The sequence below is a fragment of the Oncorhynchus tshawytscha genome, linkage group LG14 (assembly GCF_018296145.1).
Source record: "Oncorhynchus tshawytscha isolate Ot180627B linkage group LG14, Otsh_v2.0, whole genome shotgun sequence".
In the NCBI taxonomy this organism is placed as follows: domain Eukaryota; kingdom Metazoa; phylum Chordata; class Actinopteri; order Salmoniformes; family Salmonidae; genus Oncorhynchus; species Oncorhynchus tshawytscha.
Window position 1 is genome coordinate 61,378,738 of NC_056442.1, and position 25,931 is coordinate 61,404,668.

At 41.8% G+C, this 25,931-nt stretch overlaps 1 protein-coding gene across 1 annotated transcript in view; it reads right to left on the reverse strand.

Annotated features, from left to right (window-relative positions):
• Positions 1-23,492, reverse strand: part of LOC112217987 (nectin-1-like) — a 326,697-nt gene extending 303,205 nt beyond the window's left edge. Inside the window, exon 1 of the mRNA XM_042297782.1 lies at positions 22,551-23,492. Coding sequence (XP_042153716.1) covers positions 22,551-22,602 — 52 coding nt within the window. The 5' untranslated portion in view covers positions 22,603-23,492. The remainder of the gene's footprint in view (positions 1-22,550) is intronic.
• Between the last annotated feature and the right edge of the window lie 2,439 nt (positions 23,493-25,931).

Sequence of the window (25,931 nt, forward strand, 5' to 3'; positions counted from 1 at the left end):
ACCTCCTCTCTTCCTCATAAACACCTCCTCTCTTCCTCATAAACACAGAACAAGTGCCATTTGGGACACAGACCAAACAGACCAAATCACATGTTTTTGTCATATAATTTCCCATTTGTGAAACAGACAGCGAGCCCTTAGTGGGCTACCCTTCCATCTGGATAATGACACACTGCAGGAGAGATCAGACCTGTCAGACGCATTACCAAAAGATCATATTTTACCTTGATTGATGTGCACTTAAAATCACAGCATTTGCTCTTTTTATTTATTTTTGATATAAATGGAAGTATTTTAAAATGATGATTTTGATTGCGTGTCTGTTTCTTACCAGGGTTAAATGTTTGTCTGTACTTATTGGGTTATCAGTGAGGAAAACACATCATTAACTACTGCACATGACAAAAGAGTGATTCCATACGAAACCAGAACAAAAACAAACAAGGATTTCTGGGGGATTTTCACTCAATTTTATCCATAGATTTGTCCTTTGGAGGAAGGATTGTTGACCTATATTTGACATTTGTATCTAAAAGCAGAATTGAGAAATAAATGTATCAAAGTTGGCATATTTACGCCATTGTGGCTTTACTCAGGCCTCCTTTAGTAACTCAGAAATCCACTCTGGAACTTTAATATATCCGTAGAGTACATTATGTTCAACTAAATATATATGCCTACAGTACCAGTTTGGATCACCTACTCATTCAAGGGTTGTCATTTATTTTTACTGTTTTCTACATTGTAGAATAATAGTGAAGACATTAAAACTATGGAATAACATATGGAATCATGTAGTAACCAAAAAAGTGTTAAACAAATCAAAATGTATTTTATATTTGAGATTCTTCAAAGTAGCCACCCTTTGCCTTGATGACAGCTGTGCACACTCTTGGTATTCTCTCAACCAGCTTCATGAGGTAGTCACCTGGAAATAATTTCAATTAACAGGTGCCTTGTTAAAAGTTAATTTATGGAATTTCTTTCCTTCTGAATGCAATTGAGCCAATCAATTGTGTTGTGACAAGGTAGAGGTGGTATACAGAAGACAGCCTTATTTGGTCAAATACCAGGTCCATATTAGTCCATCTCATATGTATATACTGTACTTGATACCATCTACTGTATCTTGCCTATGCCGTTCTGTACCATCACTCATTCATATATCCTTATGTACATATTCTTCATTCCTTTACACTTGTGTGTGTATAAGACAGTAGTTGTGGAATTGTTAGGTTAGATTACTCGTTGGTTATTACTGTATTGTCGGAACTAGAAGCACAAGCATTTCGCTACACTCGCATTAACATCTGCTAACCATGTGTATGTGACAAATACATTGTGTATTGTGACAAGTACTTCCGGCGCCGACAGAGATGGCCGCCTCGCTTCGTGTTCCTAGGAAACTATGCAGTTTTTTGTTTTTTTACGTGTTATTTCTTACACTAGTACCCCAGGTCATCTTAGGTTTCATTACATACAGCCGAGAAGAACTACTGAATATAAGATCAGCGTCAACTCACCATCAGTACGACCAAGAATATGTTTTTCGCGATGCGGATCCTGTGTTCTGCCTTACAACCAGTGTAACCGAGTGGATCACATGCAGCGACCAAAAAAACGACTCAGAAAAAGAGGGAAACGAAGCGGTCTTCTGGTCAGACTCCGGAGACGGGCACATCGTGCACCACTCCCTAGCATTCTTCTCGCCAATGTCCAGTCTCTTGACAACAAGGTTGATGAAATCCGAGCAAGGGTAGCATTCCAGAGGGACATCAGAGACTGCAACGTTCTCTGCTTCACGGAAACATGGCTAACCGGAGAGACGCTATCCGAAGAGGTGCAGCCAGCGGGTTTCTCCACGCATCGCGCGGACAGAAACGAACATCTTTCTGGTAAGAAGAGGGGCGAGGGCGTATGCCTTATGACTAACGTGACATGGTGTGATGACAGAAACATACAGGAACTCAAATCCTTCTGTTCACCTGATTTAGAATTCCTCACAATCAAATGTAGACCGCATTATCTACCAAGAGAATTCTCTTCGATTATAATCACAGCCGTATATATCCCCCAAGCAGACACATCGATGGCTCTGAACGAACTTTATTTAACTCTCTGCAAACTGGAAACGATTTATCCGGAGGCTGCATTCATTGTAGCTGGGGATTTTAACAAGGCTAATCTGAAAACAAGACTCCCTAAATTTTATCAGCATATCGATTGCGCAACCAGGGGTGGAAAGACCCTGGATCATTGTAACTCTAACTTCCGCGACGCATATAAGGCCCTGCCCCGCCCCCCTTTCGGAAAAGCTGAACACGACTCCATTTTGTTGATCCCTGCCTACAGACAGAAACTAAAACAAGAAGCTCCCACGCTGAGGTCTGTCCAACGCTGGTCCGACCAAGCTGACTCCACACTCCAAGACTGCTTCCATCACGTGGACTGGGAGATGTTTCGTATTGCGTCAGACAACAACATTGACGAATACGCTGATTCGGTGTGCGAGTTCATTAGAACGTGCGTTGAAGATGTCGTTCCCATAGCAACGATTAAAACATTCCCTAACCAGAAACCTTGGATTGATGGCAGCATTCGTGTGAAACTGAAGGCACGAACCACTGCTTTTAATCAGGGCAAGGTGTCTGGTAACATGACTGAATACAAACAGTGCAGCTATTCCGTCCGCAAGGCTATCAAACAAGCTAAGCGCCAGTACAGAGACAAAGTAGAATCTCAATTCAACGGCTCAGACACAAGAGGCATGTGGCAGGGTCTACAGTCAATCACGGACTACAGGAAGAAACCCAGCCCAGTCACGGACCAGGATGTCTTGCTCCCAGGCAGACTAAATAACTTTTTGCCCGCTTTGAGGACAATACAGTGCCACTGACACGGCCTGCAACGAAAACATGCGGTCTCTCCTTCACTGCAGCCGAAGTGAGTAAGACATTTAAACGTGTTAACCCTCGCAAGGCTGCAGGCCCAGACGGCATCCCCAGCCGCGCCCTCAGAGCATGCGCAGACCAGCTGGCCGGTGTGTTTACGGACATATTCAATCAATCCCTATACCAGTCTGCTGTTCCCACATGCTTCAAGAGGGCCACCATTGTTCCTGTTCCCAAGAAAGCTAAGGTAACTGAGCTAAATGACTACCGCCCCGTAGCACTCACATCCGTCATCATGAAGTGCTTTGAGAGACTAGTCAAGGACCATATCACCTCCACCCTACCTGACACCCTAGACCCATTCCAATTTGCTTACCGCCCAAATAGGTCCACAGACGATGCAATCTCAACCACACTGCACACTGCCCTAACCCATCTGGACAAGAGGAATACCTATGTGAGAATGCTGTTCATCGACTACAGCTCGGCATTCAACACCATAGTACCCTCCAAGCTCGTCATCAAGCTCGAGACCCTGGGTCTCGACCCCGCCCTGTGCAACTGGGTTCTGGACTTCCTGACGGGCCGCCCCCAGGTGGTGAGGGTAGGCAACAACATCTCCTCCCCGCTGATCCTCAACACTGGGGCCCCACAAGGGTGCGTTCGGAGCCCTCTCCTGTACTCCCTGTTCACCCACGACTGCGTGGCCATGCACGCCTCCAACTCAATCATCAAGTTTGCGGACGACACAACAGTGGTAGGCTTGATTACCAACAACGACGAGACGGCCTACAGGGAGGAGGTGAGGGCCCTCGGACTGTGGTGTCAGGAAAATAACCTCACACTCAACGTCAACAAAACTAAGGAGATGATTGTGGACTTCAGGAAACAGCAGAGGGAACAGCCCCCATCCACATCGATGGAACAGTAGTGGAGAGGGTAGCAAGTTTTAAGTTCCTCGGCATACACATCACAGACAAACTGAATTGGTCCACTCACACAGACAGCATCGTGAGGAAGGCGCAGCAGCGCCTCTTCAACCTCAGGAGGCTGAAGAAATTCGGCTTGTCACCAAAAGCACTCACAAACTTCTACAGATGCACAATCGAGAGCATCCTGGCGGGCTGTATCACCGCCTGGTATGGCAACTGCACCGCCCTCAACCGTAAGGCTCTCCAGAGGGTAGTGAGGTCTGCACAACGCATCACCGGGGGCAAACTACCTGCCCTCCAGGACACCTACACCACCCGATGCTACAGGAAGGCCATAAAGATCATCAAGGACATCAACCACCCGAGCCACTGCCAGTTCACCCCGCTGTCATCCAGAAGGCGAGGTCAGTACAGGTGCATCAAAGCTGGGACCGAGAGACTGAAAAACAGCTTCTATCTCAAGGCCATCAGACTGTTAAACAGCCACCACTAACATTGAGTGGCTACTGCCAACACACTGTCAATGACACTGACTCTACTCCAGCCACTTTAATCATGGGAATTGATGGGAAATGATGTAAATATATCACTAGCCACTTTAAACAATGCTACCTTATACAATGTTACTTACCCTACATTATTCATCTCATATGCATACGTAGATACTGTACTCTATATCATCGACTGCATCCTTATGTAATACATGTATCACTAGCCACTTTAACTATGCCACTTGGTTTACATACTCATCTCATATGTATATACTGTACTCGATATCATCTACTGTATCTTGCCTATGCTGCTCTGTACCATCACTCATTCATATATCCTTATGTACATATTCTTTATCCCCTTACACTGTGTATAAGACAGTAGTTTTTTTGGAATTGTTAGTTAGATTATTGTTCGTTATTACTGCATTGTCGGAACTAGAAGCACAAGCATTTCGCTACACTCGCATTAACATCTGCTAACCATGTGTATGTGACAAATAAAATTTGATTTGATTTGATTTGACATTTGATTTGATTTTGATTTATGGCAAGAACACCTCAAATAAGCAAAGAGAAACGACATTCCATCATTATTTTAAGACATGAAGGTCAGTCAATCAGAAGATGAACTTTTAAAGTTAGGGCCTCCCGAGTGGCGCAGTGGTCTAGCTGTTTAAAGTTAGGGCCTCCCAGGTGGCGCAGTGGTCTAGCTGTGCCACTAGAGGTTCTGGGTCAGAGTCCAGGCTCTGTCGCGGCCGGCCGCCACCGGGAGACAATGGCGTTGTCCGGGTTAAGGGAGGATTTAACGGCCTCCCGAGTGGCGCAGTGGTCTAGCTGGGAGACAATGGCGTTGTCCGGGTTAAGGGAGGGTTTAACACTTTTTTGCTTCCTACATGATTCCATATGTGATATTTCATAGTGTTTGATGTCTTTATTATTATTCTACAATGACGAAAATTGTAAAAAAAAAAACAGGAATGAGTAGGTGTATTCAAACTTAAGACTGGTACTGTATATATGTCGAAAAATGTATATATGTTTAAATGTATGTATGTTTGTGTATATATGTTTAAATATATATACACACACGTGTATGTATGTATATATATACACACACGTATATTATATTATTACGGACGGACAGGACAGACAGACAGACAGACAGACGGACAGACAGACAGACAGGACAGACGACAGACAGACAGACAGACAGACAGACAGACGGACAGACAGACAGACAGACAGACAGACAGACAGACGACAGACAGACAGACGGACAGACAGACAGACAGACAGACAGACAGACAGACAGACAGATAGAGGGTGTCAGAATACAAAAATAATTATGTTAAAGTTGTATGGTGCCAAGTTATTAGTGGAATGTCTAGGGCCAGACAAAATGAATAACAGTATTCAGCAGTGTGTGATGCTCATCCATCATTCAGACCCAGAGTACATTTCCCAAATCTTTAATCCAACTAAAATAAGGATTTGGAACTGGGAAATCTCCTTAACCTGCCACAGAGAAAGAGACTGACATCTAGGTTGTGTTCCCAATGGCACCCTATTCCCTCTGTAGTGCACTACTATTGACCAGGGCTATATAATGTAGTGCACTACTATTGACCAGGGCCATATAATGTAGTGCACTACTATTGACCAGGGCCATATAATGTAGTGCACTACTATTGACAAGGGCCATATAATGTAGTGCAATACTATTGACCAGGGCCATATAATGTAGTGCACTACTATTGACAAGGGCCATATAATGTAGTGCACTACTATTGACCAGGGCCATATAATGTAGTGCACTACTATTGACCAGGGCCATATAATGTAGTGCACTACTATTGACCAGGGCTATATAATGTAGTGCACTACTATTGACCAGGGCCATATAATGTAGTGCACTACTATTGACAAGGGCCATATAATGTAGTGTACTACTATTGACCAGGGCCATATAATGTAGTGCACTACTATTGACAAGGGCCATATAATGTAGTGCACTACTATTGACCAGGGCCATATAATGTAGTGCACTACTATTGACCAGGGCCATATAATGTAGTGCACTACTATTGACCAGGGCTATATAATGTAGTGCACTACTATTGACCAGGGCCATATAATGTAGTGCACTACTATTGACAAGGGCCATATAATGTAGTGTACTACTATTGACAAGGGCCATATAATGTAGTGCACTACTATTGACCAGGGCCATATAATGTAGTGCACTACTATTGACCAGGGCCATATAATGTAGTGCACTACTATTGACCAGGGCTATATAATGTAGTGTACTACTATTGACCAGGGCCCCTAAGGACCAAATGTGCTAGTAGGTTGCCATTTGGGATGGAAAACCTAGAGAATAGAGTTGAGGGAGTTCATTGATATCATATATATATATAAACTACCATCAGGGGCCTCGGGATCAGCCAAAGCCACAAACAAGCACCTGGATCTAGAGGCAATTCACAGAGAATTATCTACCAATGTGGATGACAGGGAGGACTGGAGAACAGGCACCATTTTACTCACAGAAAACAGTGTTGAAAAGACCATACTATGCATTCATTTGAAAACTTCTAATAACCTATGTGGTTGTTAAGTTGATAAAGCTCACATCTGTTCTCCGGTATTCAGAATTATTCAGATCTCATTTTGAACAGACTGCCATGCAGAATGTGGAGTGACAGTCAGATCTCATTTTGAACAGACTGCCATGCAGAATGTGGAGAGTGACAGTCAGATCTCATTTTGAACAGACTGCCATGCAGAATGTGGAGTGACAGTCAGATCTCATTTTGAACAGACTGCCATGCAGAATGTGGAGTGACAGTCAGTTTTCACAACTTCTCAGCAATAAATTCTCCCTCCTCCTGTCAAAATGTCACTCTAGGTCTCACTCCCAGCCGACCTGACAATGGTAAGGTAGAAGCTGTTGCTAACAGACAGTCTATTCTCTGATTAGAGGCAAGACAGGCTCCCTCCCTCGTAAACCAAATTGCCCTTAAACATAGTGGAATGTTACAAACCGCAGACTGTTGAAACCTGTAAACAAAGAACTACTCAAAGAAAGCTTCACCCTATTCAAATCTAGTCATGCACACTCTGCACGTTTCCTGCAATGCCAATGAGTGGGAATGGGGTCATATTTTGTCTATCTGTGCTCTCTTGCACAGACAGACAACACATTCAGCTGGGGGAGGGGCCTAAATTAGGTATTCAGATTCAGTTTTGACACAGGCCATCTGATCAGCTCCTCCGAACATCATTCCTATATCTTTATAGCCGTGTATTTAAGGAGCTGCTGCAGGACTTCTAAGATCATTTCTGACTACGAAGACAAGCAGATCTGTCCTCTCCTGTAACTCACAGTTGTCAGTCTCACCTCAACTTGTACTCCATGTAACTTTTATTAAGACTGTTGAACACAGTCCACTACCTTATAGTAACACAGAACACAGTCTATCACTACTACCTTATAGTAACCCAGAACACAGTCTATCAATACCTTATAGTAACACAGAACACAGTCTATCACTACCTTATAGTAACCTAGAACACAGTCTATCACTACTACCTTATAGTAACACAGAACACAGTCTATCACTACCTTATAGTAACCCAGAACACAGTCTATCACTACTACCTTATAGTAACACAGAACACAGTCTATCACTACCTTATAGTAACCCAGAACACAGTCTATCACTACCTTATAGTAACCTAGAACACAGTCTATCACTACCTTATAGTAACCCAGAACACAGTCTATCACTACTACCTTATAGTAACCCAGAACACAGTCTATCACTACCTTATAGTAACACAGAACACAGTCTATCACTACCTTATAGTAACCCAGAACACAGTCTATCACTACCTTATAGTAACCCAGAACACAGTCTATCACTACTACCTTATAGTAACCCAGAACACAGTCTATCACTACCTTATAGTAACCCAGAACACAGTCTATCACTACCTTATAGTAACCCAGAACACAGTCTATCACTACCTTATAGTAACACAGAACACAGTCTATCACTACTACCTTATAGTAACACAGAACACAGTCTATCACCACTACCTTATAGTAACACAGAACACAGTCTATCACTACCTTATAGTAACCCAGAACACAGTCTATCACTACCTTATAGTAACACAGAACACAGTCTATCACTACTACCTTATAGTAACACAGAACACAGTCTATCACCACTACCTTATAGTAACACAGAACACAGTCTATCACTACCTTATAGTAACCCAGAACACAGTCTATCACTACCTTATAGTAACACAGAACACAGTCTATCACTACTACCTTATAGTAACACAGAACACAGTCTATCACTACCTTATAGTAACCCAGAACACAGTCTATCACTACCTTATAGTAACACAGAACACAGTCTATCACTACCTTATAGTAACACAGAACACAGTCTATCACTACCTTATAGTAACACAGAACACAGTCTATCACTACCTTATAGTAACACAGAACACAGTCTATCACTACTACCTTATAGTAACCCAGAACACAGTCTATCACTACCTTATAGTAACACAGAACACAGTCTATCACTACCTTATAGTAACCCAGAACACAGTCTATCACTACTACCTTATAGTAACCCAGAACACAGTCTATCACTACCTTATAGTAACACAGAACACAGTCTATCACTACCTTATAGTAACACAGAACACAGTCTATCACTACCTTATAGTAACACAGAACACAGTCTATCACTACCTTATAGTAACACAGAACACAGTCTATCACTACTACCTTATAGTAACCCAGAACACAGTCTATCACTACCTTATAGTAACACAGAACACAGTCTATCACTACCTTATAGTAACACAGAACACAGTCTATCACTACCTTATAGTAACACAGAACACAGTCTATCACTACTACCTTATAGTAACCCAGAACACAGTCTATCACTACCTTATAGTAACACAGAACACAGTCTATCACTACCTTATAGTAACCCAGAACACAGTCTATCACTACCTTATAGTAACACAGAACACAGTCTATCACTACTACCTTATAGTAACCCAGAACACAGTCTATCACTACCTTATAGTAACCTAGAACACAGTCTATCACTACCTTATAGTAACCTAGAACACAGTCTATCACTACCTTATAGTAACCTAGAACACAGTCTATCACTACCTTATAGTAACCCAGAACACAGTCTATCACTACCTTATAGTAACACAGAACACAGTCTATCACTACCTTATAGTAACCCAGAACACAGTCTATCACTACCTTATAGTAACCCAGAACACAGTCTATCACTACTACCTTATAGTAACCCAGAACACAGTCTATCACTACCTTATAGTAACACAGAACACAGTCTATCACTACCTTATAGTAACACAGAACACAGTCTATCACTACCTTATAGTAACCTAGAACACAGTCTATCACTACCTTATAGTAACCCAGAACACAGTCTATCACTACCTTATAGTAACCCAGAACACAGTCTATCACTACCTTATAGTAACCCAGAACACAGTCTATCACTACCTTATAGTAACCTAGAACACAGTCTATCACTACTACCTTATAGTAACCCAGAACACAGTCTATCACTACTACCTTATAGTAACCCAGAACACAGTCTATCACTACCTTATAGTAACCTAGAACACAGTCCACTACCTTATAGTAACCCAGAACAGTCTATCACTACCTTATAGTAACCCAGAACACAGTCTATCACTACTACCTTATAGTAACCCAGAACACAGTCTATCACTACCTTATAGTAACCTAGAACACAGTCTATCACTACCTTATAGTAACCCAGAACACAGTCTATCACTACCTTATAGTAACCTAGAACACAGTCTATCACTACCTTATAGTAACCCAGAACACAGTCTATCACTACCTTATAGTAACACAGAACACAGTCTATCACTACTACCTTATAGTAACCCAGAACACAGTCTATCACTACCTTATAGTAACCTAGAACACAGTCTATCACTACCTTATAGTAACCTAGAACACAGTCTATCACTACCTTATAGTAACCTAGAACACAGTCTATCACTACCTTATAGTAACCTAGAACACAGTCTATCACTACCTTATAGTAACCTAGAACACAGTCTATCACTACTACCTTATAGTAACCCAGAACACAGTCTATCACTACTACCTTATAGTAACCTAGAACACAGTCTATCACTACCTTATAGTAACCCAGAACACAGTCTATCACTACTACCTTATAGTAACCTAGAACACAGTCTATCACTACCTTATAGTAACCTAGAACACAGTCTATCACTACCTTATAGTAACCTAGAACACAGTCTATCACTACCTTATAGTAACCCAGAACACAGTCTATCACTACCTTATAGTAACCTAGAACACAGTCTATCACTACCTTATAGTAACCCAGAACACAGTCTATCACTACTACCTTATAGTAACCCAGAACACAGTCTATCAATACCTTATAGTAACCCAGAACACAGTCCACTACCTTATAGTAACCCAGAACACAGTCCACTACCTTATAGTAAACCAGAACACAGTCCACTACCTTATAGTAACCCAGAACACAGTCCATTAGAAGAGGACTTCCAAGGTAATAGTATACCTTTATGTAATCCTTGCAATCCTTTCAATATTATTCCACTCATGGTTTTCATTAGAATGGCTGAATGAGGCCTGACTGGGGGTAGTTTGCATGTGTTGGACCCATTCCCACTTGTGTGTGTTTGTTTGGCCAGGCAGAGCAGTCAGAGTCCGAACTCAACGTATTCTATATCACTTGTGCCTCAAAGACAACAGGCATTTATGAGGAGAGCCCTTTAACCCTGGGGTGAAAGCCTGGATTCTGGTCTTTCCATGTCAAAAAGCTGCGACCACAGGGGGAACAAAAGGTTTACAGGCTCTTTGTAGATCCTTTACTTCTGCCAACAGAGTCTTGTCGTGATTCATCAAGAAGCCATTTGGGTAATTCCAAAGAATTCCAGCATTTGGCTTTAAATGTGGCTTAAAAGTACAGTATGTTACCTTCTTCTTACAACATGGCATAATGTTACAACATTCTAAAACAACTCCAACGTTCTCCAACGTTCTATAATTTACAGGCTTAAGATCAATTAGACCTAGAGCAAAAACAACTCCAACGTTCTCCAACATTCTATAATTTACAGGCTTAAGATCAATTAGACCTAGAGTAAAAACAACTCCAACGTTCTCCAACATTCCTTCATACAATAAAAAGAACAAGGACCCTTGATGTGCAATTTAGTGAATTTTTTTCAATTTTTCACTCCCCTTCAGTGAGCAGCTTGAAACGCTGTCTCCGGCAGAGTGAATCCCTAGCTCCCCAGAGAACCATTTAATCCTGATCTTCTCTACAAGCACAGGGATCATCTCAATGTACATCAGACAGGGCCGCTTGATCAAAGTAGTAAATCAGTCAGTCTCACACGTCACAAGGCCCAGCCTACACAGGCAGAGATCTGAAGAGATGAACATGGTATGATCTTAGGACCCTGGGCCTGCATCCCACAACCTACTGTCTTCCTGTCCTGCCAAGATGGCTGGGGTTCAGATCAGAAACGTCATCTAATTCTGAAACAAATATACACAACTACATGTATACTACAACAACATGAATACTACAACAACATGTATACTACTACAACATGAATACTACAACTACATGATTACTACTACAACATGAATACTACAACAACAACAACATGAATACTACAACAACATGTATACTACTACAACATGAATACTACAACAACATGAATACTACAACAACATGAATACTACAACAACATGAATACTACAACAACATGAATACTACAACAACATGAATACTACAACAACATGAATACTACAACAACATGTATACTACTACAACATGAATACTACAACAACATGAATACTACAACTACATGAATACTACTACAACATGAATACTACAACAACAACAACATGAATACTACAACTACATGTATACTACTACAACATGAATACTACAACAACAACAACATGAATACTACTACAACATGAATACTACAACAACAACAACATGTATACTACTACAACATGTATACTACAACAACAACAACATGAATACTACAACAACATGAATACTACAACAACATGAATACTACAACAACATGAATACTACAACAACATGTATACTACAACAACATGAATACTACAACAACATGAATACTACTACAACATGAATACTACAACAACAACAACATGAATACTACAACTACATGTATACTACTACAACATGAATACTACAACAACAACAACATGAATACTACTACAACATGAATACTACAACAACAACAACATGTATACTACTACAACATGTATACTACAACAACAACAACATGAATACTACAACAACATGAATACTACAACAACATGAATACTACAACAACATGAATACTACAACAACATGTATACTACAACAACATGAATACTACAACAACATGAATACTACAACAACATGAATACTACTACAACATGAATACTACTACAACATGAATACTACAACAACATGAATACTACTACAACATGAATACTACTACAACATGAATACTACAACAACAACAACATGTATACTACTACAACATGTATACTACAACAACAACAACATGAATACTACAACAACATGAATACTACTACAACATGAATACTACAACAACAACAACATGTATACTACTACAACATGTATACTACAACAACAACAACATGAATACTACAACAACATGAATACTACAACAACATGAATACTACAACAACATGAATACTACAACAACATGTATACTACAACAACAACAACATGAATACTACAACAACATGAATACTACAACAACATGAATACTACAACAACATGAATACTACAACAACATGAATACTACAACAACAACAACATGAATACTACAACAACATGAATACTACAACAACATGTATACTACAACAACATGAATACTACTACAACATGAATACTACAACAACATGTATACTACAACAACATGAATACTACAACAACAACAACATGAATACTACAACAACATGAATACTACAACAACATGAATACTACAACAACATGTATACTACAACAACATGAATACTACAACAACATGAATACTACAACAACAACAACATGAATACTACAACAACATGAATACTACAACAACATGTATACTACAACAACATGAATACTACAACAACATGTATACTACAACAACAACATGAATACTACAACAACATGAATACTACAACAACAACATGAATACTACAACACCATGAATACTACAACAACATGAATACTACAACAACATGAATACTACAACAACATGAATACTACAACAACAACAACATGAATACTACAACAACATGAATACTACAACAACATGTATACTACAACAACATGAATACTACAACAACATGTATACTACAACAACAACATGAATACTACAACACCATGAATACTACAACAACATGAATACTACTACAACATGTATACTACAACAACATGAATACTACTACAACATGAATACTACAACAACATGAATACTACTACAACATGTATACTACTACAACATGTATACTACAACAACATGAATACTACAACAACATGAATACTACAACAACATGTATACTACAACAACAACAACATGAATACTACTACAACATGTATACTACAACAACATGTATACTACAACAACAACAACATGAATACTACAACAACATGAATACTACAACAACATGAATACTACAACAACATGTATACTACTACAACATGAATACTACAACAACATGAATACTACAACAACATGTATACTACAACAACAACATGTATACTACAACAACAACATGAATACTACAACATGTATACTACAACAACAACATGAATACTACAACAACATGAATACTACAACAACATGTATACTACAACAACATGAATACTACAACAACATGAATACTACAACAACAACATGTATACTACAACAACATGAATACTACAACTACATGTATACTACTACAACATGTATACTACAACAACATGAATACTACAACAACATGAATACTACAACAACAACCGGTATACTACAACATGTGTACCATAGTTCTACTAAAGGGCACTGCACCATAGTTCTACTAAAGGACACTGTACCATAGTTCTACGAAAGGACACTGCACCATAGTACTACTAAAGAACACTGTACCATAGTTCTACTAAATGACACTGGGGACACTATACCATAGTTCAACTAAAGGACACTGAGGACACTGTACCATAGTTATACTAAAGGACACTGATGACACTATACCATATTTCTACTAAAGGACACTGAGGACACTATACCATAGTTCTACTGAAGGACACTGAGGACACTATACCATAGTTCTACTGAAGGACACTATACCATAGTTCTACTGAAGGACACTGAGGACATTATACCATAGTTCTACTAAAGGACACTGAGGACACTGTACCATAGTTCTAATAAAGGACACTATACCATAGTTCTACTGAAGGACACTGAGGACATTATACCATAGTTCTACTAAAGGACACTGAGGACACTATACCAAATTTCCACTAAAGGACACTGAGGACACTATACCATAGTTCTACTGAAGGACACTATACCGTAGTTCTACTGAAGGACACTGAGGACATTATACCATAGTTCTACTGAAGGACACTGAGGACACTGTACCATAGTTATATTAAAGGACACTAAGGACACTGTACCATATTTCTACTAAAGGACACTGTACCATCGTTCTACTAAAGGACACTGAGGACACTGTACCATAGTTATATTAAAGAACACTAAGGACACTGTACCATAGTTCTACTAAAGGACACTGTACCATAGTTCTACTAAATGACACTGAGGACACTGTACCATAATTCTACTGAAGGACACTGAGGACACTGTATCATAGTTCTACTAAAGTACACTGTAACATAGTTCTACTAAAGGACACTGAGGACACTGTACCATAGTTCTACTAAAGGACATTGTACCATCGTTCTACTAAAGGACACTGTACCATAGTTCTACTAAAGGACACTGAGGACACTGTACCATAGTTCTACTAAAGGACACTGTACCATAGTTCTACTAAAGTCAACCATTTTAGCTCTGTTCTTTCCCCCACAGAAAACACCCACCATCCATCGCTAAATGGAATTTTTCGATCCATAATGTAAACGTACAGGGCATTACAGTTTCAGTTAGCAGGAAGAGAGCAGTGCCCCTGACTGTAGCTGGAAGCCCTTTGCATAATGGATCAATGTCTTGGGCTCTGAGCCACATACACAAACAGGATTAGCTTCATACCAACACAAAGCTACACCCACACACACAAATGCAGGCATGCACACACACACACACGCACACACACATGCACACGTCATTAACATGTTACTGTAATGTTCTTAAACTTGACCCATGCTCCTCGCATGCCATTGATTTGCAAAGCAGTGGTGTGATGATCCCAGAAATCCATGTCATAGGTTTATTCATACTAGCTTTAACATTAAATATGTACCTCTGAACAAGCAGTGAAAGCCTCATAGAAGACTAGTCACACACAGTCAAACAACACAACACCTGACTGCTCGCTGCTTTACATTGACTTCTATCCATCCATCCATCCACCCATACATCCATCCATCCATCCATCCATCATTGATCCATCCCCACATCCATCCATCCGTCCCCACATCCATCCATCCGTCCCCACATCTATCCATCCATCCATCCCCCACATCCATCCATCCGTCCCCACATCCATCCATCCATCCCACATCCATCCATCCGTCCCCACATCCATCCATCTGCTATCCATCCCCACATCCATCCATCCCCCACATCCCCATCCCCCCCCACATCCATCCATCCCCTCCATCCATCCCCAACCCATCCCCCATCCCCCCCACCATCCCCCATCCATCCCCCATCCCCCACATCCATCCCATCTATCCCCCACATCCATCCATCCATCCCCACATCCATCCATCCATCCATCCATCCATCCCCACATCCACCCATCTATCCCCACATCCATCCATCCATCCACATCCATCCCCATCCATCCCCACATCCATCCATCCATCCATCCATCCCCCACATCCATCCATCCCCATCCATCCCCATCCACATCCATCCATCCATCCCCAACCATCCATCCATCCCCACATCCATCCATCTCCCCAATCCATCCATCCATCCCCAACGTCCATCCATCCCCAAATCCATCCCCATCATCCATCCATCATCCCCCTATCCATCCATTCCCATCCATCCCCCCATCCATCCATCCCCCACATCCATCCAATCCATCCATCCCCATACCATCCCCAAAATCCATCCCCCATCAATCCCCCAACCATCCAACATCCATCCATCCATCCATATCCCATCCATCCATCCATCCATATCCCATCCATCCATATCCCATCTATCCATATCTCATCCATCCATCCATCCATATCCCATCCATCCATATCCCATCTATCCATATCTCATCCATCCATCCATCTATATCCCATCTATCCATATCTCATCCATCCATCCATCCATCTATATCCCATCTATCCATATCTCATCCATCCATCCATATCCCATCTATCCATCCATATCCCCTCCCATCCATCCATATCCCATCTATCCATTTCTCATCCATCCATCCATATCCCTCCCATCCATCCATCCATATCACACCCATCCATCCATCCATCCATATCCCACCCACCAATCTATCCATCCATATCCCATCCATCCATCCATCCATATCACACCCATCCATCCATCCATCCATATCCCATCCATCCATCCATATCCCACCCATCAATCCATCCATATCCCATCCATCCATATCCCACCCATCAATCCATCCATATCCTACCCATCCATATCCCACCCATCAATCCATCCATACCCCATCCATCCATATCCCAACCATCAATCCATCCCTATCCCATCCATCCATATCCCACCCACCATTCAATCCATCCATATCCCAGCCATCCATCCATCCATCCATATCCTACCCATCCATATCCCACCCATCAATCCATCCATACCCCATCCATCCATATCCCAACCATCCATCCATATCCCACCCATCCATCCATATCCCACCCATCCATCCATATCCCACCCATCCATCCATAGCCCACCCATCCATCCATCCATATCCCACCCATCAATCATCCATATCCCATCCATCCATATCCCACCCATCCATCCATCCATATCCCATCCATCCATATCCCACCCATGTCACACCCATCCATATCACACTCACCTATCCATCCATCCATCCATATCCCATTCATCCATCCATATCCCACCCATATAACACCCCTCCATCCATCCATATCCCATCCATCCATCCATATCCCATCCATCCATATCACACCCATCCATCCATATCCCACCCATCCATCCATCCATATCCCACCCATCCATCCATATCCCACCCATCCATCCATATCCCACCCATCCATCCATATCCCACCCATCCACCCATCCATATCACACTCACCTATCCATCCATCCATATCCCACCCACCCATCCATCCATCCATCCATATCCCACCCATCCATCCATCCATCCCACCCATCCATCCATCCATATATCCATATCCCACCCATCCATCCATATCCCACCCATCAATCCATCCATATCCCATCCATCCATCCATCCATATCCCATCAATCCATCCATATCCCATCCATCCATATCCCACCCATCCATCCATATCCCACCCATGTCACACCCATCCATATCACACTCACCTATCCATCCATCCATATCCCATTCATCCATCCATATCCCACCCATATAACACCCATCCATCCATCCATATCCCATCCATCCATCCATATCCCATCCATCCATATCACACCCATCCATCCATATCCCACCCATCCATCCATCCATATCCCACCCATCCATCCATATCCCATCCATCCATCCATATCCCACCCACCAATCTATCCATCCATATCCCATCCATCCATCCATCCATCCATCCATCCATCCCCATCCATCCATCCATATCCCATCCATCCATATCCTACCCACCCACCCATCAATCCATCCATACCCCATCCATCCATATCCCAACCATCAATCCATCCCTATCCCATCCATCGATATCCACCCACCATTCAATCCATCCATATCCCAGCCATCCATCCATCCCATATCCTACCCATCCATATCCCACCCATCAATCCATCCATACCCCATCCATCCATATCCCAACCATCCATCCATATCCCACCCATCCATCCATATCCCACCCATCCATCCATATCCCACACATCCATCCATAGCCCACCCATCCATCCATCCAATATCCCACCCATCAATCATCCATATCCCACCCATCCATATCCCACCCATCCATCCATCCATATCCCATCGATCCATCCATATCCCACCCATCCATCCATATCCCACCCATCCATCCATATCCCACCCATCCATCCATCCATATCCCATCCATCCATATCCACCCATCCATCCATATCCCACCCATGTCACACCCATCCATATCACACTCACCTATCCATCGATCCATATCCCATTCATCCATCCATATCCCACCCATATAACACCCATCCATCCATCCATATCACACCCATCAATCCATATCCCACCCATCCATCCATATCCCACCCATCCATCCATCCATATCCCACCCATCCATCCATATCCCACCCATCCATCCATATCCCACCCATCCATCCATATCCCACCCACCCATCCACCCATCCATATCACACTCACCTATCCATCCATCCATATCCCACCCACCCATCCATCCATCCATCCATATCGCACCCATCCATCCATCCATATCCCACCCATCCATCCATCCATATATCCATATCCCACCCATCCATCCATATCCCACCCATCAATCCATCCATATCCCATCCATCCATATCCCACCCATCAATCCATCCATATCCCACCCATCCATCCATCCATATATCCATATCCCACCCATCCATCCATACCCCACCCATCCATTCATCCATATCCCATCAATCCATCCATATCCCACCCATCCATCCATCCATCCCACCCATGTCACACCCATCCATATCACACTCACCTATCCATCCATCCATCCATATCCCATTCATCCATCCATATCCCACCCATATAACACCCATCCATCCATCCATATCCCATCCATCCATATCCCATCCATCCATATCACACCCATCCATCCATATCCCACCCATCCATCCATCCATATCCCACCCATCCATCCATATCCCACCCATCCATCCATATCCCACCCATCCATCCATATCCCACCCATCCATCCATCCATATCCCATTCATCAATATCCCACCCATCCATCCATCCATATCCCACCCACCCATCCATCATCCATTTCCCACCCATCCATCCATCCATATCCCACCCATCAATCCATCCATATCCCATCCATCCATATCCCACCCATCCATCCATCCATATCCCACCCATCAATCCATCCATATCCCATTCCCATCCATATCCTACCCATATCCATCCATCCATCCATCCATCCATCCATCCATATCCACCCACCCATCAATCCCATCCATATCCCATTCATCCATCCATATCCCCACCCATATCACACCCATCCATCCATCCATATCCCATCCATCCATATCCCCCACCCACCCGTATCCATCCATCCATCCATTTCCCATTCATCCATCCATATCCCACCCATCCATCAATCCATCCATCCACCCATCCATCCATCCATCCATCCATATCCCATCCATCCATCCATATCCCACCCATCCATCCATCCATCCATATCCACCCATCCATCCATCCATATCCCATCAATCCATCCATATCCCATCCATCCATATCCCATCCATCCATCCATCCATATCCCACCCATCCATCCATATCCCACCCATGTCACACCCATCCATATCACACTCACCTATCCATCCATCCATCCATATCCCATTCATCCATCCATATCCCACCCATATAACACCCACCCATCCATCCATATCCCACCCATCCATCCATATCCCACCCATCCATCCATCCATATCCCACCCATCAATCCATCCATATCCCATCCATCCATATCCCACCCATCAATCCATCCATATCCCACCCATCCACCCATCCATATCCCACCCATCCATCCATCCATCCATCCATATCCCACCCATCCATCCATCCATATCCCACCCATCAATCCATCCATATCCCATTCATCCATCCATATCCTACCCATATCACACCCATCCATCCATCCATATCCCACCCACCCATCCATCCATATCCCATTCATCCATCCATATCCCACCCATATCACACCCATCCATCCATCCATATCCCATCCATCCATATCCCATCCATCCATCCATCCATATCCCATCCATCCATCCATATCCCATCCATCCATCCATGTCCCATCCATCCATCCATGTCCCATCCATCCATCCATACCCCACCCATCCACCCATTTCCCACCCATCCATCCATATCCCATCCAGAAATCCCATTTTTTCAACAGGATAAATCCTCACCTGTACATCACTTCCCAAGAGCATGAGGCGATGGTCATAACGGATCAGTATTGTTTTCAGTAAGTTTTCCACTGGTCGGTAGTTTTTTTATAAACATTTTTATTTCACCTTTATTTAACCAGGTAGGCTAGTTGAGAACAAGTTCTCATTTGCAACTGCGAGCTGGCCAAGATAAAGCTTGACTATGACAGAGGAGCTATCAGCCATGGTTTGCATCCCAAATAGCACCCTATTCCCTATATAGTGCACTACGTTTGACTAGGGCCCTGGAATAGGGCACTTGGGTTTCGACGATGACCCATAGGGCTCTGGTCAAAAGTAGTGGACTATGCACAACAGTACATAGGGAATAGGGGCCATTTGAGACAGGAAGAACAGGTTCTAAGGTATGATGCTGAAAACAGTTGTAGGGTTGGGGGCGGGGCATGTTGGCGGCTTAATATCCATATAATTCATCAAATTGCTTGCTTTAATCCAGGGTTTATGGACACAGCAAACTCTGCTTTCGCAAACACACTGCAGCTTTATAGGAGAATACTGCGTAGTGTTTATGACCTCTATATCCACATAGAGAAACAAGTCTATAGGACGTGATGGTTTACCCATTGAATGGTCCTTTTTTTTCACAATCAAAGTTCCCACAGTTCAAAAAATAAACAGGCACTTAATTGGTTAGACATCTTTCAATGATCAATCACTCACCAGTGCATTATAATGAAATAATACTTCAAAATGAGTTGAGAATGATAATGTCTTCACTATGTGTAATTACTGTGAAATCATTCATTTTTCTGGTGGATCCTTCAGACCAGATGTGGAAACATCAAGCCAAGTAGGATCTGCTATGGATATTCTGTTCAGATGGTGTCTAAGTAGGATCTGCTATAGCTATTCCATTCAGATAAGTAGGATAGGCTGCCATTTCATTCAGATGGTGTCTAAGTAGAATCTGCTATACCTATTCCATTCAGATGGTGTCTAAGTAGGATATGCTATAGCTACTCCGTTCAGATAAGTAGGATGTGCTGCCATTCCATTCAGATGGTGTCTAAGTAGGATCTGCAGCTATTCCATTCAGATGGTGTCTAAGTAGAAGTAGGTTCATGTTGATAACCCAACGGTTATTGAACACAACACACAAAGAAACCTCCCGTCGTGTTTCGTAGGCTATCTAACTACCTGGGAGGTTTCGTGCTGTGTGATCACCTGAGATAATAAGAACTGCGTGTCGTCATGATGTTGTATGGACATGTTTATGACGATCGGAGCCTTTAACAGCGCTATCGCCATCTGCCTGTTATCACCGTCACTTCACTTCATGTAGCCTACTGACACGGAATTATTCAGCAAACAAATCCATTCGAAATCTATTTGGAAAATAACCTATTCTTTGGATTGCAAATATGTGAACGGATTTTTGTCTAGGCTACTAACAATAATATGTATTTCTTGACATGCTGATTTAAACCCCATTATGCTAAATATTCATTGAAAAGAATACAACTATCCATCGAGAAAACATTATGCCGTTAAAATCAAGAATGTTAATTGTATTTCAAGTGCTTACCTTGTATATTGACAGCCAGAAGGACTATCCAAACAGTCGCCAACATCGCCATGGCGCTTCCAACTCTCCGGACCTCTGTGATAGCTTCCCCTGAGTGGATGGAATATGTTCAGTCCAGATGATTTAGACCAGGCATGCAACTCGAGCGCAAATTCCAGTCCGTCCGTTGGTTGGGAATACGCCGTTACCTTGAGACCCGAAGTCGATGTGGAACTACTTTCAAACTAATGAATTAATGCGAGCCGACTTGCCTGACTAGTTATCCCTACGTTCAGTAGCTCTGAACTACGCAACTCGAAACGGTGAACGGTAGACTGATGAGTAGATCTCCCGCGAGCTGGAAAGATATCCACGGCGCAATTTACGCACAACCGAACAACCGAGACGATACGTTCTTATCGGAGTTAGGTGACTGAACGGGGGAATATAAATCGTCCAAATAGAGGTTTATATTGTGGTGAAATCAGGCAGCAAGCTATCCTCAGTCTACCTTGAATCCCGTGTTTCACCCAGTGCTGCAGTTCGCCACTGCCTACCCCCCCTCTAGTATTTTGGAATAGAGGCGAGGGGGCGGGAGGTGCTCGACGTCTCAATGACAAGTTCCAGAAAATACAACGGATAGTTGTTCTGAATTATTTGCGTCCTTAGCTGCAGATGATATCCAATAGAGGGCAGTTCTGCAACGATCTTCTTTACTTGTTCTGAACGAAACAATAGCCGAAGTTCCCTCTTTCTCCCGGCAATGGAATCAGGAGATATAGTTCTTTTTTCTCCCTCAGTTGACAGAGTAGAAAGAGCTGACTTTTATCCGGTAGTTCATTCGATCAATACTTGTCATTAAATAACCAAAGCTCTTTTCATGAAATAGCCTGCAATCCCGGTATGCGGATTTTCCCACAAAGACGCCACAACCTGAACTGGCACAATGTATCTGACAAGCTCTGAGCACAGATCCAAATCGGTGACGTTAGACGAGGAGGGGCTATAGGACTGTCATGAAAACGCATCAGGCAGCAACAGCCAGAAGTAGACTACTTTAGCACCAAACTAAAAAAGTTAACCTATTAGCACGTATATGTAGGCCTATTTCTATATCTCGGTATCTTATTTCCCATTTCTATATCTCAGTATCGTATTTCCTATTTCTATATCTCAGTATCTTATTTCCTATTTCTATATCTCAGTATCTTATTTCCTATTTCTATATCTCAGTATCGTATTTCCTATTTCTATATCTCAACATATTATTTCCTATTTCTATATCTCGGTATCTTATTTCCCATTTCTATATCTCAGTATCGTATTTCCTATTTCTATATCTCAATATATTATTTCATATTTCTATATCTTGGTATCCTATTTCCTTTATCTCAGTATCTAATTTCCTATTTCTATATCCAGGTATCTTATTTCCTATTTCTATATCTCAGTATATTATTTAATATTTCTATATCTCAGTATCTCATTTCCTATTTCTATATCTCAGTGTCTTATTTGTCATTACCCAACGCGACAGGATCATTCTGTTTGATTCTGAAAATGTATGAATAATAAATCAATAAAAAACACAGTGTGTTCATTATCTGGATAATTGTAGCTACCCCGATACCTTTCAGTTTTGACACAACCCCTACCTGAACCTTCCCAAAGCAGGGCAGAGTGGAACAAACAAACTGTTTACCTATTCCATGACATGCAGGTACATTCTAAGTAGTTATCAACATAGAAACAATTATCTTATTACTCTTTATTATTATTATTATCTTTATTATTATTATTATTATTATTGCATGTGTACTTCCTTCTGTAGTTTTAACATTTAATTGTCAAATGGCATAATTAATAAAGTTAACTTACCAGAGCAACAAACAAATGTTTGGCGGACAAACAAAAAAATGACTGTACTGATATGACGATGCCTAAAAAACATGACTGTCTCTTCTGTTTCCGGTAATGATAGCTCAGAATTCATGAATTAAAGGTGTTTTTAATTGTAGAATAACAAGACTGGTTCTTAAGTGCAGGTCAGATAATTTGATCATGGACTCTGAGACCAGATCTGTGACAAAGACAAGTTACTCAAGTCACAGTGTGTAGGGTTTCTTCAAAACGGGAACAAATGGCACAATTAATAGTAGCCTATACATTCCTGTGGTGTAATATTGTTTGTTTTGTATGCTGTGAAACATAAAGGTCTCACCTTCCCTGTACCAAAATAGACTTAACCCTGACACTGCTGAACGATTAGATGAGGAGTCAAGGTGAAATACTTCCCTCTTGTGGACAACACCTCCTTGGATGATTGAGGATCTTCCATCAGGAGATTTCCACTTGTCATGCCAGTCACTCAATTCGCCCATGTCAGCTAACCTGGCCAGGTAAGGTAGTCTAGCCAGCTATCTAACCCTTATAGCCTAATCACCACATTAACTAAACTGGGCATGTGCTCAGGGCTCGTTTACCGCACGGGCATGAAAGGCCCCCAACCCCCCAAAAATATATAGATTCATATTTGGTTGGGTCCCCCAATATAGCATATGAACACTTAACAAGAAATGTTAAAATGTGTAGAATAGCATAACATTAGCTTTAAAACTACAAAATGTACTCTCATCCTCCTGGCAAAATGTGTAGAATAGCATCAAATTAGCTTTAAAACTACAAAATGTGCTCTCATCCTCCCGGCAAAATGTGTAGAATAGCATAAAATTAGCTTTAAAACTACAAAATGTGCTCTCATCCTCCCGGCAAAATGTGTAGAATAGCATAAAATTAGCTTTAAAACTACAAAATGTGCTCTCATCCTCCCGGCAAAATGTGTAGAATAGCATAAAATTAGCTTTAAAACTACAAAATGTGCTCTCATCCTCCTGGCAAAATGTGAAGAGTAGCATGAGATGAGCAATAAAACATGTCTCTGTGCCTCATGGAAAAATGTGTTATTCCAGCCCTGGCTCACGGGCCCTGACTTCCAGGGGGCTCCAGTTGATTTTATTAGTCACTCTAACACAGATATCATATAAACATGGTATTATGGTCGGTCATAAGTCACAGCAAAATGTGTAGAATTGCAGGAAATTAGCTTTAAAACTCCAACACTTACTCCGCCCCTTGGCAAAATGGTAATAATTGTAAGATTTTTACTATGACACTGCAAAAACAATAATCCACTGTGAACAGGAGGGGCATTAAAATGTTTTGCCCGTGATTTGGGAGGGCCCACACCAAATCTCACTTAGGGCCTGTCATGCTAAGTAATGTTCCCCGGCCAAATAGTGTCCCTCTCTACGTCACAATGGGATTCCATAAACTATTAGTGCCCGTTGCTATATCAACGGTGTGATGACCTAATGATTAGAATTTTGGAGATCATTACAGACT